At 44.5% G+C, this 15,307-nt stretch overlaps 2 protein-coding genes across 20 annotated transcripts in view; both read left to right on the plus strand.

Annotated features, from left to right (window-relative positions):
- The window catches only part of LOC143331187 (traf2 and NCK-interacting protein kinase-like), a 61,217-nt gene extending 54,129 nt beyond the window's left edge, over nt 1-7,088 (plus strand). For 7 of the 17 annotated variants that reach the window (XM_076747839.1, XM_076747841.1, XM_076747845.1 and 4 more), the window contains 7 exons: nt 237-371; nt 562-662; nt 827-976; nt 2,141-2,158; nt 3,081-3,240; nt 3,846-3,985; nt 4,457-7,083. In XM_076747839.1, coding sequence (XP_076603954.1) covers nt 237-371; nt 562-662; nt 827-976; nt 2,141-2,158; nt 3,081-3,240; nt 3,846-3,985; nt 4,457-4,540 — 788 coding nt within the window. In that variant the 3' untranslated portion in view covers nt 4,541-7,083. Of the gene's footprint in view, nt 1-236; nt 372-561; nt 663-826; nt 977-2,140; nt 2,159-3,080; nt 3,241-3,845; nt 3,986-4,456 lie in introns of all 17 variants that reach the window. The other 10 variants (XM_076747853.1, XM_076747854.1, XM_076747852.1 and 7 more) reach the window with 2 other exon arrangements.
- Nucleotides 7,089-7,648: 560 nt separating this feature from the next.
- On the plus strand, nt 7,649-15,047 carry slc2a2 (solute carrier family 2 member 2). Of its 3 annotated transcripts, none has more exons than XM_076748603.1 (12): nt 7,649-7,663; nt 8,127-8,222; nt 11,058-11,263; nt 11,463-11,587; nt 11,750-11,865; nt 11,962-12,124; nt 12,267-12,373; nt 13,260-13,340; nt 13,599-13,703; nt 13,789-13,890; nt 14,497-14,700; nt 14,844-15,047. In XM_076748603.1, exons 1-12 carry the CDS (start codon nt 7,649-7,651, stop codon nt 15,045-15,047), a joined length of 1,524 nt encoding a protein of 507 aa, XP_076604718.1. The 3 variants fall into 3 exon arrangements, with proteins under 3 accessions (XP_076604718.1, XP_076604719.1, XP_076604720.1); XM_076748604.1 differs by having other exon boundaries at nt 8,130-8,222; XM_076748605.1 differs by lacking the exons at nt 7,649-7,663; nt 11,058-11,263 and having other exon boundaries at nt 8,209-8,222.
- The last annotated feature ends 260 nt before the right edge of the window (nt 15,048-15,307 follow it).

Below are 15,307 nucleotides of genomic sequence, written 5' to 3' on the forward strand. Positions count from 1 at the left end.
GCAGTAATGAAACATAACAGACATATGAAGAGAGGAGGCTTGGGCTTCTTCACTTCCTCCTCCTCCTCCTCCTCCTCCTCTCAAAGTACAAATCTTAAGTCGTCAGTTGATGCCATCTGCCATTGTGTGCTGTTTACAGCTGAGCAGCTCTCTAGAATATTTAGGGATTTTACCGCTTCATTCCAGTGAATTTGATCTTGTTCCTCCTCCTCCTCCCTTTGTCCCTCCCCTCTTAGGTAAGAAGAATAAGTTGCGTGTTTACTACTTGTCTTGGCTGAGGAACAGAATATTACACAACGACCCGGAAGTGGAGAAGAAGCAGGGTTGGATTACAGTTGGGGAGCTGGAGGGCTGTGTTCATTATAAAGTTGGTAAGGATCCGTGTGTGTGCGTGTGTGTGTGTGTGTGTACACATGTATATCATGAATAAATAAATGCATTTGGACTGCATGTGCAGAGGCTGATATTTGGGCCTGTGATCTGAAATGTTCTCTAAAGAAACAAACGGGGTCATGGAGCTTTAGGATGAGAGCTTAACACACATCTTTGTCGTGTTTCCAGTAAAATACGAGAGGATTAAGTTCCTGGTGATTGCTCTGAAGAACTCGGTGGAAATCTACGCCTGGGCTCCCAAACCCTACCACAAGTTCATGGCCTTTAAGGTTTGGAAGCACAAACACACGCATGCTTCACGTATATTGTACCGCCACCTTCTTCAGCACACGTCAAGATTTTCATTGACTCGACTGATTTCTCACAGTTCATCAGTGTCTGTCTTCCTGCCTCACTGATTTTCCTCTCTCTCTTGTTTCTGTCCCCCTTTCAGTCATTCACTGAGCTGCAGCACCGTCCCCAGCTGGTCGACCTCACAGTGGAGGAAGGCCAGAGGTTAAAGGTCATCTACGGCTCCAGCGTGGGCTTCCATGTCATCGACGTGGACTCGGGCAACCCTTACGACATCTACATCCCCTCACATGTAAGTGCTCACGTCTTGCACAGTGAACAAGGCTCTCACACCTCCTTCTTGCTCACTTCCTTCTGTAGTCTGCTGATCTTCTCCTGTGCCAAGGTCACAAGGTCTCATGAGGATTGGCTTCAAGGAATACAACGACGCTTTCTTGACAAATTACCTCTTTGACTGATTTACTGTCATGCAAGTAAAAGATTGATGGGTGCTTTACCTCTCGCGTCAGATACTTTTTTTAGTGTGCTAAATATGATGGATTGGATTTGCTAAGTGCGCAGAATGCCGCTCAAAATGACCAAAGTGCTCCTATTACAGGACATTAAGAAATAGTAGCTGCTACCAAATATCCTGTTGCAACAAAAGTTCATCCAAAGAGCTTTTTGAAATCAGAAATCAGAGTGTTCTTTAAGTCAGCCGTACTTCTTTTTTCCACACATGCGATCAGTTATAAACAGTGAAGGGAGAGCAGCTCAGATCTTTTACTTATCTTTTACCTCTTATAGTAAAATTGATGCATTCAAAATTGTAGTAAAAGTAGAAAAGCGCTCATTATGCAGAATCACTTTAATATTGATTGTGAATTTCCTCCCAGGGATCAAAAAAGCTTTATCCTATAATGATTAATGACTGTATTCAATGTCTGAATCTGCAGTTACTGGTCAGTCCAGTTAAATGAATGTAGTGGAATAAAAAGTCGAGTCTTAAACCTTTTCTTAAGTACAATACGTTTGTCGTGTGTACTTTGTTTCCTCTGCTGGTCATAAATTCAAGGCTCTCAGTCTCTCAGGGATCCATCAGTATTTGTCTATTTGCGTGCTTGAATGCAAATCAGTTTAGGTACTTGCATGCAGATTAGTTTACTCCGTGGTGGCTTCACTAATCGCATGCTTTTGCTTAAAATCAAGTTCAAGCACAGTTCAGCCAAACTCTTGATTTAGTGGCAATATTTCAGTAAAAATAAACCACTGGATGCAGATGTGAGGACACGCAACTGTCGCCCGTGTTCAGTCAGATGCCGCAGAGCAAATGAGGCCACGCTCCACGCAGCGTGCGGCACGTGGCTTATTGTTAAAGAACATTCTTGACCTCTTCAGGTGATTGTCTTTTCATGAGTTTTTTTGCCTTTAATCAGTGCTTCCTCTCTCTCTCCTTCCCTGCCAACGTCTCCTCCAGTGTGCCAAACAGACGAAGGTGACATCCTGCCATCCACCCTGTAGACTAGATCAATAGATCTCTAGTAGAACCGCGTAGTGGATGCACAGAAGTACTACATGTGTCTGTGTGCAGCACACCTCGTTAGAGTAGAGATTAATGGACAATTTAGCTAGAAGCTGGTTCGCATGAATAAATTCATCTTACCCACGGGAGACATCACAAGTTGCTGAAGAGATACGTGCTGCTACCAGTGAGACGTTTGGTGGAGCCACAACACAAAGCTGCAGATGTAAAGCCACATGTTTATTAGAATAATTAGTAATGCTTTCATTTAAATTGCAGTTTCTGTTAATGTGTGAATGTGTGGTCAGAATAAGCAGAAACGTGGCAATGACCGTCTGACGTTTTGTCCCTCGTGGGCTAAGATGACTTTTTTCATCACCTCATCACGCACTTGTTTTACTGATATGACCCCCGGCGGTGCTCCTGAGGTGTGCTCACAGGTCACACCTCAGGAGAGCCTGCAGGCACAGATAGTGGGGTTGGTCTCTGGGCTGCACTTTGGGTGAAGTGCACAGATTCGAGCTCTTTCTGTGTGTGCGCCGCTGCACCCGACTCCTCTGATGTTGCGTCTGTTAATTAAGGTCAGAGAAAAGCGGAGTTTGACAACTCAGTTATTAAACCGAACGAGGCTCCTCAGACAACAAGCCAAAGTCTGAACCTTTTGATGCACTGATGCTCCTGATATTTGGCAGCCTCGTCAAAGTCCACAAACTTGCTCTTTAGAGGATTACAGAATGCAGGCCGGTCCAAAAAAATGCCGAAGAGCCAGCCAAATTCTGTTGCATTAAATGCCCATGATGAAGCCTCTGTAATATTTTAATCTAATGTATTCGCATGAATTTTGACAGATTTAATGAAAGCCTCTGAAATGTTTGCGTGTGTGCGTCTGTAACAGATCCAGAGCCAGGTGACGCCCCATGCCATCGTGGTGCTGCCTAAAACTGATGGAATGGAGATGCTGCTGTGTTACGAAGACGAGGGCGTCTACGTCAACACCTACGGTCGAATCACCAAGGACGTGGTGCTACAGTGGGGAGAGATGCCTACCTCTGTTGGTGCGTCCCACCAGCACGAGTGCTTCTGCTTGTTTAGTTGATTTAAATGGATTTCTGTTATCAACACCGGGGTCATTAAAACATCACAGAGAAACACCCGCTTCAGCCCCCAAACTTGAAGTTAAGAGGTTTAAATAACTTCACTGATGCACGCTCGCACCCACTCCAGCGCCTGTGCATGTGTGTGCTGCAGCACAGATCAAAGGTCTTGTGAGTTCTCTGAGAAGTGAGCTTATGGGGGTTCATTTAAGGTTTAATTGCATTCAAAAATCAGTTTATAATATCAGCCTTCACAGGAAGGCTTCCAGAGCTGCTTAGCAGGAACAAGAAAGAAGAGGGAGAGGGGAGCGAGGGGACGAGTTTAAGAAACATGGAAAGTGGATATTGATGATCACAAGCAAAAGGAAAAGGAGAAAGCAGAGTCCAACAAAGAAATGTGGATCTTAATTTCTTGTATTTTACTGCCCTCGTGTGGCAGCCAGTGGCATTACATCTTTAAACAGCCACTTTTTGAAGGCTGCTGCTAATGCAATCTGGATTCTGCATTGTGCTTTTGGTGTTCTTTCCTCATCACTTATGCCTCTCTTGCCGTTTCTCTTTTCCAGCCTATATCCACTCTAATCAGATTATGGGCTGGGGTGAGAAAGCCATAGAGATCCGCTCTGTGGAGACAGGTCACCTGGATGGAGTCTTTATGCACAAGAGAGCCCAGAGACTCAAATTCCTCTGTGAGCGGAACGACAAGGTAAAAAAAACAAACACCGTTGGATTGGAGTGAAATCAAATCACATTTAGAAAATACTTGACCTGCTCCGGTCTTGATTTGCCTCCAGTCGAGTGGTCCTGATTGCAGCGCTGCTTCTGGAGACGCAATATTGAAAAACACATGCGCATACACAAGCTGCTCAAACACTGATTGCGATAATGAAGTTTGGGCGAATTTGCATAGATCTTACAGAAGCAAGCAACAAACTTTTAGATCTGTATCAGGTGACACAGATACAGCTTTGTCATACGTACTCAGATGTGAGCACAGAAATGTGCATTTAAATAAAATAGAAGAGTTTATGCTGAAACAGTGGAGAAAAGCTGACGCCTGACACTACGCTCAACATAAGAGCCTTAACTGATCGTTTGTGGCCTGTAGTTATAGAGAAATGATTATATTGAGAGGTGAGAGCTGAAAACGTTCGTGTTTGTAATATCCCCTCTGCAGGTATTCTTCGCATCGGTGCGTTCGGGAGGTAGCAGCCAAGTCTTCTTCATGACTCTCAACAGGAACTCCATGATGAACTGGTGATGGCTCCTCTGGCCGTCCGCTCTGTCTCGATCTCCCATTGGCCAGCCCGGCGACCCACCTGGGCCCACGGCAGATCTCACAAACGAACCCGAGAACTGAACTCTTTTAACACCCGAAAGACTAAAACGGTGTAGAAAAACCAAGTTATCGTAGAGAAAAACAACAAATGCAGAGACATGTTACCCCAGATTATGCCGGGTCATGCAGAAGCCATCGTTACTCAACTGACTGGCAAACTGGTGCCACTGACTTTCCAAATATTCCCACTTTCTCTGTCTCCGTCTGCAACTCTTCCCTCTTTTTGTCTCTTCTCTCCAAACGGACCAGTGCGTTCAAGTGTGCGAGAGCAACAGAAATACACTTCACACCTGCCTCCATCTGTCTCTTTCTTCTTCTTCTTCTTCTCCTCTTTCTAAATCTAGTCGCCACCTTTCCAATCCTTTGACGCCCACGTCTTCCATTTTCCTCACTTCCTTTCCGCCATGTGTGCGCTCATTCCCAGCACAACAGAGAGGCTGGAGAAACAGATGAATAAGATTTAAACTGAATTTGAATATGACAGCGCGGGGAGGGCGGCCGAGCGACGACAAATCAATTCTGGATGTCGGCGGCGAGAGCGGACAGCCTGATTGATTTTCCTTCTCCTCTGTCACTCCCCCCCTCCTCCGCCTCCTCCACTTCCCCCTCCCGCCGTCTTTTCGGGCCTTGAGTAAACTGAATTGTGATTTAATGTTCGATCGCATCTCGCTGAGAGAGATGCGGCGAGACTCTGCCGTCGCGGGCGGGTTGTTAAAGTATGCAACGATGATGTCTGTGTCCCTTTAAAATGAAATCACTGGTCCGTTCTGTCTTCTTCTCTCCCTTTTCTCCCCTCTCTTTGTCTCCCTCCATCATCATCGTCATCATCATCATCGCACTCGTCTCCCTGTTTTCCCGTCTTTAAACTCTGAAAGGTGCTGCATCAGATATACTGTAATCTTAAATGAACAATGAGAGCGTCATTCTGTTCATTCTGTTTCTTTTTCTGTGGCTGAGTCAGTCAGTCTTTGAGGCTTGATGAAATGTACAGCACATCTGTGTCTCTGAAATCAGGAGTGTGTGTGTTAGCCAGCGTGAGTGTGTGTGCGCGTGTGTGTGTGTGTGTGTGTGCGCGCGCTCGAAACGAGTCCCGTTCAAATCAAGTTGGGATGTCGAAATCAATGTCCAGAAAAAGAGTCAAGTAATTCACTCTCTGTGCGTGAACTTTTACCTTAATGCCATCAAAGCAACACTGAGTGTGTTTACATGCAGATTTATGATATTATCTTCTTAGTCTGGAGTTTATGAGTTGGTGTATTTGAACACCAGGCATTTGAAAAAAGGCAATATTCGTGGTTCTTTTGGGGTTTTTTTTTTCGGAGTGTGTTTCCGTTAATGCAGAAATGTCTTGGTGGTCCACACGTACAGCCGTGCTGCTGTAGGGAACGCGAACACGAACAGTTCATCCTGAATACGACCTCAGCAGGACACACGAGCTACAATCCCGAATACTGTGCGCATGTGACGGCGCTCATTGCCGAAAGCTGTGGAATCATGCTCCTCCCTGATTGGTTCCTCTGATTTTTGGCTCCTACCTGTTTGTGCAGTGCCTAGCATGATGTCAGCAAAAAAGAAAAACAAAAAACGGAGGCCAAAAGTTTAGCGCTCACGTTATAATTAATCATTTAATCGCCTGTTTGGTTTCTTTACACCATTTTTTTGAGTGTGTGTTGTTATCTTAACGTTAACACATTGCTGATGTTATTTGTCTCCTCTAATCGAGATGTGTGTTAGCAGATTTAAGGCTTGATTTATTCTTTGAAATGAGTCGCTGAATATGGTGTGATAGAACCGTTTCTTTCTAAATACGTCGCACAGCTCAGTCATGAATACATACTGTGTTGGATTTATAACACTATCGTTGGTGGGCTAGTTCATGCATCCACGTTGGAGGGCACTGTAACGCAGATTCATCTTTTTTTCTGGTGGATGTGCTGCAGGTTTAGCAGTATGTTGCCTATGGTTAACAAAGGTGAGGTGACACAGAAAGGTAGACTCATTCTCACTCCACGTAACGATCATTTGAAGTTTCGTCCGTATGGTTATTTTCTCTTATATCACACATCCACACAGCAGCTGCTCCCGTGCAGCTGTAAGTTAGGTTCACTGATCTCTGTCAGGGGGAGCAGGCTAACATTTTAGCAATAAAGAGTCGAGCTGAAGAGGCCGCCGTCTTCCCTGTGTGTGTGCACGCATGCATCTGTGTGTGTGTGATTAATGAACAAGTGTGAGTGGGGCGTTATGACCGTGTCTGTCCGTCGTGGATTTCACTCTTCCCATTGCAAAATGCTAATGGTCATTACACTGAGGACTCTCCTTTCAAAGACGAAACCACTGTATTCTTTATTCTGTTTATTTCCTGTTTTCTTTATTTTGAAAGAGCATTACTAATGTCCTGTTTTGGGATTTATTTGTTTTGTAAAAGAGAAGCTGTAAGAGAGAAATAAATGAAACTAGAGCATTAACCTTCTGTACCTGTGTGCTTTTTGTTTTTTCACGGACGTGTTTGTGAGAGATCTTGTGCAAGTCTGCCCACTGGTATCAGCAGTGACCCTCAGACTTTGTCCATCCCTCAAGTATATCATTAACAGTGTCTGTGTGTGTGTGTGTGTGTGTGTGTGAGAGAGATAGAATAGTGTCCCAATGTCACTATTGCTATCAAAGAACACACAACTTTAAATCTGAGCAGCAACATGTGCTATTATGCATCAATTCAGCCTTTGCATTAATTGTGATATACAGTAAATGCTTGACCTTAATCTTCCAGTCTGAAAGTCTTCCATGTCTTCCACTACAGATCCCCGACTGTCTCAGTTTTTTCACCATGACAATAATTTTTATCGCTTCCTTCCATTCATGAAGTGTGAGTTTGTATTTAAATGGTAAATTGGGCTGTGGTTCACTTATGCGTCGGAGGCGTGTGTGTCTACATGTGCATGTGTCAGTGAATTAGTGAGTGGACACGGCGTGATCATCCATGCCCCTTTCATTGATCATTAGCAACCTCCTGGCTGACACTCTGGATCCACCATGGAGGCAGGAAAGGTAGGAACAGATTCCTCACATGTACTGTATTTCAGTTATGTATTCTTACACCCAGTATTTGGATGGTCACCGTATTGGTGACAAATCACTCGGAGGGTTATGTTTACCTCTCTGAGCTGAAGAAACATCCGGCGTGTTATTCCTTAGTGTCTTCTGTGAGCTCATTTTGCACAGGAGGCTGTCGTGACCAACGTGTCTGCCACAAGATCTCAGTTCAAATGTATTTAAAGCACATCAAAATGTTCCAGTTAAGCATTCTTACTTAACTTTTAGAGCTTCTGTGTGAAAATATTCTCATAATTGTCCGAAATCAATCGACAATGTGGATAAAGATTTTTTTTTTGCATTTTTATGTGCACTGAGTGACAGTCTACATGCTCGTGTTCTTCCTTGTGTGCGTGTTAACGTGTGTGTTTGTACATGCGTTCGTCCTCGTGTGAATGATTACCTCTCACCTCTGCAGCAGCTAACCGGCACGTTGGCTCTGGCTGTGTTCACGGCGGTTCTAGGGTCCCTGCAGTATGGCTACAGCCTTGGAGTCATCAATGCACCTCAGAAGGTAGGCTCTACTTCCATGCAAGCTTCACTCCCTCACTGGTTTGACTATTTGTTGCAGCATACTGATGTTTGCTTGCAAATCAGCAAATGTGAGTGAGCTTACTGGACCCTATGGCCATTAGTATAAGACAAGTGTAAGTTTTCTGGCGATAGGTGACAACAGACAGTCTTTCCCTCTCTCACCGTCTAAACAACTTTCTCCACAAGTTCTTCCAAGTTTTCTTGTGCAGCCCATCTGAGAATTTTTTCATGGAAACCTTGCAAGCTGTCTGAAATTCTCTTGTCAATAGTGAACAGCATTTTGAGTGTCTCTCCACCAAACACATGCTTTGTACAATGGCAGACAAGTCAGAATGTAGCTTGTGCCAACGTCTGTCTGTTCCAAGCTGCAGGAAGAGTTGGTACAACTGAATTCCCTGCAGACTGCACACTGAGGTGTTGTCTTGTTCCCATCCAGTTTTGTTCAGATAGCATTGTACTCTTTCACGGCCCTTGCAGACTTGGTCTTTCTATACAGACTACCATTGGTGAGGAAGTTATTTCTTCATTGGCCCCACTGAGGATTAAATGTCACACTGAGCAACTTGGAATGGAAGATCCGGAGGACAAGAGACATGCTTCCTTGTCTGTTGACAGCCATGTCTGAGTCGGCCAATCATTGTTCAGAACAGAAAACATACAGCAGCTGTGAATGTGATGTTCATCCCTGAGTCAGTGGCTGTCTGTCCCCTCCTGTGTCCAGTTCATGCTGCATTCACGTGCTCCTTGTTGTGAGGGAGTCCTTACGACTTCGGTGTGTTCATGAGCTTTAAAGCTGTAATGTGGAAACAGCATGGATGCCACAAAGATGTGTTGTAAATAACTTTGATAATTTAGGTCACTATGTGTGTATATAGTCTTTGAAGTGCTTTACAAAGGCAACTGGACTTGATCTTCTAGAGGACGGTTCACCTTTCACTCAAGAGGCCCCTTCAGTTCTAACTGACTGGTGGGGGGTCCCGGGTGTTTATCCTGTTGCAGGATCCTTGACCCACCCAGCCATCATGTGAGTCGTTAGGGTCACTTGAGTCAGGTTGTGAATGGCTGTTAAGCTGCCTGGGGAGGGATCTCAGGACTGCGTTGTGAGTGGCTGATAGGTGGTGTTAAAGACCACCTCCTCTGTTCAGTGATGGTGGTTCCAGTTGCTCTTTCAAAGTGGTCTTCCCTGGCCAAAATATGTATGTTATTGTCCTCAGATGAGGGTTCCTTGTCCTTAAGATGTAAGTGGACTACTGAGCTTTGACCTGAAGTGTTGGTCTGCTGACTGCAAAGTCAGCAACTCGCGCACCCTGACTCTCCGAGTTTTTGAATGCAGGGGAAATTATCAAAGCACTTCACCACTGTTCACCACTTTGTTCTTTAGCTTCTAATTATCATACTTACCTCAGCCCCTGTGGGAAATAAGGCCACAATAGCGACGTGTTGAGCCTCATTCCCAAAGCTGGCCAGCCATCTGTTTCACATCTGCTCCAGGTCGTTATTGGCCTTCCAGGGCTTCTTTCACCTGGAGGTGTCCACCTCAGCACAACCTTGAGCAGTTGCATCTGCCTTCGTTTTTCTTTATATTTCAAAGGTTGTGATCTTGGTAGCGATGCCGTAAAGCCTCCTCAGGCATCCTCTGTGGAATGCCTGAAGGATTTTTTTTCATATTAGCTTTGTTTTACCTCCAACATTCAGAACTGTTAGGGCACTGCATGTCAAGCTTGTCTGTCTTTCTTGGTATGTTGTGATAGTTGGTGGTCCAGATCTTCAAACCGCCAACCAGCTTAATAGATTCAGAGTCCTGCTGTGTTCAACCAGACAGAACAAGGGGTCATTGGGTGCAGATGGTTCCTCATGATTGGTGGAGTGTTCGCATGTACAGTACATTTCAGTGGGGTAAGACAACTGGATGATCAGTTAAAATAGAATGAGGTTGTGGAAGGTATGGAAGACAAGTAGGCTCAAAAAATGACATTAATAATAATAATAATAATGATAAACTACTTTTATTCATATAGCACCTTTCAAAACGCAGTGCTTTACAATAAAAACAGAAACACAAGCACAATTACCAGAGAGCAGGGATTAATAGCTGGGAATAAAGCGGCGATTTAAAATATTTTATAGTTTGCAGCCCTGGTCTCCTCAGGCAGGTTGTTCCAAAGTCTAAGAGCCCTAATTGATGTGTTAACAAATGTATGAATCTGGACCTTGGAGCAACCAGGAGTAACGCATTCAAGGACCTCAGGGAGTGCAAAGTGTCATAGAGCAATGCAAGATCTGTGAAATAACTTGGGGCGAGGCCTATCAGGGATTTCTAAGTAATTAATAACAGCTTGATACAGTTCTGAAGACAACATGCAGCCGGTGTAGTGCAGCCAGGATCGGTGAAATGTGATCATGTTTCAGTCAAAATCCTGGCAGCAGAGTTTTGGATGAGCTGGAGGCTGGAAATAAGGTAATTTTTGCCTTTTCTCAGACTGCTGTCAGATACCACACGTTGAGAAAACACCAACATACTCACTGCAGCCCCTGATCTGCTGATATCACGGTGTCCAGCTACAGGACCTTGTAGTCACTGTGCAGACACGAGTGGCAGTTTCCTCAAAACAAGATATAAACACATCTGAAATTAGAAATATCTGAGTGGAGCCCAAAAATACACAGCCCACCATGAATGTTGCTGTGATTAAGAGTGATGGTGTGATTCAGATGATGAACACCTAATGTGCCACTTTGACTGTGATGCAAGCACACCTCTGTGTGTGCAGCTGTGATTCTGATGGATGATGTATCAGCATGTCATGTGTTGTAGGTCATTGAAAAGCATTATGCGCGGTCCCTGGGGGTGTGGTCGGAGAGGGCGGCTGTCCTGTCAGAAAACACCACAGAAGAAGAGTTCTCCGAGGTGGGACAACACCCTTCCGTGGTCATATATTGGTCGTTGTCGGTGGCAATCTTCTCCATCGGTGGCATGGTGTCGTCCTTCCTGGTGGGATTTGTGGGAGACCTGAGAGGGAGGTGAGAAAAGAAAGATAAAATAATAAGGACACAAGAGTGCAAGAATGAAAGATTGGTGGAAAAATGAACATCTGAGGAGGAAGTGACGGAGTGTGGAGGATGATAAGAGTGATGAGGGGAGAAACGGTGCACATGCATGTCTCCATCATCCAGCTTCTCTACATCTCCTGCCACCTTTCTATCTCTCTCTGCCTTACAGGGTAAAGGGCATGTTAATGATCAATGTCCTGGCTGTAGCTGCTGGACTGCTGATGGCTCTTTGCAAGCTTTGGAAACCTCACATCATGGTCATCGCTGGCCGCGCTGTTATGGGCTTTTATTGTGGTACAGTGAAGCACGCTGTGTGACCTTTGATTAATAACTGCTCATGAGTTATATACCATAGAAGAGTTAATTTGTCCTCATTATCTTCCCTCCATTATCTGTCTTAAATCCAACAGCAAATGTTTGTTCAAAGTCAGCGTGCTCATGCTGTGTGTGTTTCAGGGCTGTCATCCGGCCTCGTGCCCATGTACATTGGAGAGATTGCACCCAAGGCTTACAGGGGGGCTCTGGGAACATTACACCAGCTGGCTATTGTCACTGGCATCCTGATCAGCCAGGTGAGCTGCACTCACACACACGCCCACACCGACATCTTTGCTTGTCTGCATACTGAACGTGTAACCTAAACTGTGTGTGTTTGTGTGTGGGTGTAGGTGATAGGCCTGGACTTCATCCTTGGTAATGATGAGATGTGGCCCCTGTTGCTTGGTCTGTCTGGATCTCCGGCTGTATTACAATCCCTTATGCTGCCTCTGTGCCCCGAGAGTCCGCGGTACCTTTACATCCTGCTGGGCAAGGAGCAAGAGGCTCGGAAAAGTATAGGAAATACACACAGCAGCTCTTTATGTCACCCTCTTTCTCTCTGAGTGAAGGATTTGAAAAGCTGCTAACAAGCCATTCATATAGACTCATGATAGATTCTTGCATCTGTCCCCCGTTGCTCCGTGTTTTGCTGCAGGTCTGCATCGTCTAAAGGGGGAGTATGATCCAACTCCTGATCTGGAAGAGATGAGGAAGGAGAAAGAGGAGGCAGACAGGGAGGCCAGTGTCTCCATCCTGTCTTTGGTAGGTCTGTGAACAGGAAGAGGGTCACTTTGAGACATGATGTCACACCTACCTGAATATTCTCCAGTGAGTTTTACTTTAACTCCACAACTTTGAAGAAGGGGTTTTAAAATAAAATAGCTGATAAACTCCCAAGGCCACCAAAAGCACTTGCATTAGGTTATTACAGGGCTGACATTCCTCCGCAGGGTGGACAAAGACGCTCTGAACCGTCCAAATTAGTCAGCAATCAAAGTGCACTGATGATCGCATGTAGTTGATCAATCATTAGCTAAAAAAGTGATTTTAAATTGAGCCATCAGCCAATGCAAAACTCAAACCAGCACCTTGCCCCCACTATGACTGCAAGTTCCAGAGTCTGCTTTCCAGATCATCCCTCCAGGTGTTTGAACATGTATTAAAGATTACTGAATTAAAACACACTGATCCCTGCAGCAGCAAAACACGTTAAAACACGAACACTTTTCATGTATAACAGCAAATATAAAACAAACACGATGTTGTTTGAATTTACTTCAGCAGTCGTACTCAGAATACTTCGTTTATTTACTGATCCCGGGGGGGAAATTGGATGAGTTGCAGCAGCTTCCACTGTAGAACAAGTAAAATAAACAAAAGAAATAGGAAATAAGAAATATCTTATAGAGTATGCACTGTACTACAATTTAAATCAAACAACAAGAATAATAAAATACTAGAATACTATTACTGCTAATAATAATAATAATAATGTAGAATAATGCAGTATAAATATAAAAAACAATATACATAGGAATGCACTTAGCGACATCTATCATAAGTTAAACAGATATTTATGTGGATCGTAGCTGTGTGCTCTGGAGAACCATTGCAGTGACGATCATTTCCTGCTCTGTATCCTCCAAAGATCCGCTCCTCTGTGTACCGACAGCAGCTGATCGTCGCCCTCATGATGCATCTCTCCCAGCAGTTTTCTGGCATCAATGCGGTGAGCGGAAAATGAACTTCAGCTCGGGCTTTTTCTGTCTGTCATTCGGTAAAGTTCAACTAAAATTAGAGTAACTTTGATGGCGTGATTAGATGACAGGAAGTGCACATCAGCGCTAATGTTTGACTTGAGCTTTTTGTTTGTGTGCATGAAAATGCAGCACAGGAGATCTGTGTTGCTCTGTTGTGCAAACACAAAAAACTTCCTTTATATTTAACTTTGCAACTACAGAAAATCTATAATTGTTTTGTCTTCAAGATTTTTTATTACTCTACGGCGATCTTCGCCCGGGCTGGTGTCAGTCAACCGGTCTACGCCACTATAGGAGTTGGCGCCATCAACATGATCTTCACTCTGGTGTCTGTGAGTGGCTTCACTGATGTGCAAAATACACACATTTCTTCTACACACAAACACACACAGGTGAACAGTGCACTTTGTGTTCCAGGTTGCACTGGTGGACAAGGCTGGCAGGTGCACCCTGACTCTGGCAGGGCTGGGAGGGATGTGCAGCTGTGCCATCGCAATGACAGTGGGCCTCAAATTCCAGGTTTGTTCAGTCGGGTGTCAGAGTTTTCAGCAGCTTGAGCTGAGCTTCCGTCACTGCCCTGTTTTAGTGGCCTGCGATAGTTCACCTTGTTCTTCACCACCTGTATTAACCCATTGAGACAAAGGTGTTGAGCAGCTTCGCTCTTCCTAAAAGCTGTGCTGCTTTCAGCGTAACATCTACAGCTAGTTAGAGTGAAAGTTGTTTGACATGCACACAAAAAAATCTTAACCACTTGCTGTCTTTTTCTGGAGCTTTGCACTGCATCTCGTGAACCTCCTCATGCGTGTAGCTCAGCCTTACTTTTCTGAGCAGTTTTCATGCACTTTAAGTTCAGATTGCTATTCACTTCAGGCCCAGAAGACTATGCTATGAATAAAGGGCAAACGGGTATCACATAAAAAACTGTAAGCATTTCATCTTTATTTCACTTGAAGGTGATGAAGCAAATTAGACAAAAGGTTCCCGGAGAGAAAGAAAAGTGATGGATGCTTCAGTTTTGCAAACTATTATTTATTAAAGAACAAGACAGTCAGATGCCTCCTGAGAGGGAGCTCAGAGCTCGTTCTCCTAAACTGAGTCTCCTCATTGATGTCCTCCTCCTTCCAGAGTGAATTCACATGGATGAGCTACGTCAGCATGTCGGCTATCTTCCTCTTCGTGAGTTTCTTTGAGATCGGTCCCGGTCCCATTCCCTGGTTCATAGTGGCTGAACTGTTCAGCCAGGGACCTCGGCCTGCGGCCATCGCCCTCGCCGGCTGCTGCAACTGGACCAGCAACTTCATCATAGGCATGACCTTTCCGTACATACAGGTAGGCACAAAGGACATGCATACTGTAAACTTGTGCAACACATGTTTGCATGCGGGTTGAAGTGACTTTGCTTCACCCACAGAAAATCAGCCACTCTGTCCCTCCTGACTCCTTCTTATTTTGTCTTTTTTTTCCATTTTCAGGCCGTACTGGACAGTTACGTGTTCATCCTGTTTGCCGTGCTGCTTTTCGGCTTCACTCTGTTTACTTACTTTCGTGTCCCAGAGACTAAGGGCAAAAGTTTTGAGGAGATTGCCGCTGAATTCCGCAAGGGGCACAAAAAGCCTGCACAGAGCCCCAAAGACGCCGCTGAGCTGCAGCAGCTCAAAATGTCCTCAGACGCTTGAGCATGTTTGAATACGTGTGCAAGTGTGTGTCCAGCCGTCAGTATTTTAAAAGTGTTTGTGTACATTTATCCTAGATTTTACTCTTACAATAATTTATATATATGCAGTATATATATATATAATAATTGATGAATTAAGGAGAATTAAGGAGAAAAGACAATAGTTTTTTTCATGATGCACATATAAGAGCTACTCAAAAGTGACTTAGAATATCATATTTCCGTTATATGGAGTACTGTTTACATGTAACCAAATCGAAA

This window comes from Chaetodon auriga, chromosome 14, assembly GCF_051107435.1.
Source record: "Chaetodon auriga isolate fChaAug3 chromosome 14, fChaAug3.hap1, whole genome shotgun sequence".
Lineage (NCBI taxonomy): Eukaryota > Metazoa > Chordata > Actinopteri > Chaetodontiformes > Chaetodontidae > Chaetodon > Chaetodon auriga.

Bases quoted from the DNA above. Each gene is read 5' to 3' on its own strand.
- slc2a2 (XM_076748603.1), top strand. The intron at 11,264-11,462 runs GTGAGAAAAGAA...TCTGCCTTACAG, and splicing joins GTGGGAGACCTGAGAGGGAG to GGTAAAGGGCATGTTAATGA. The intron at 13,704-13,788 runs GTGAGTGGCTTC...TTTGTGTTCCAG, and splicing joins TGATCTTCACTCTGGTGTCT to GTTGCACTGGTGGACAAGGC.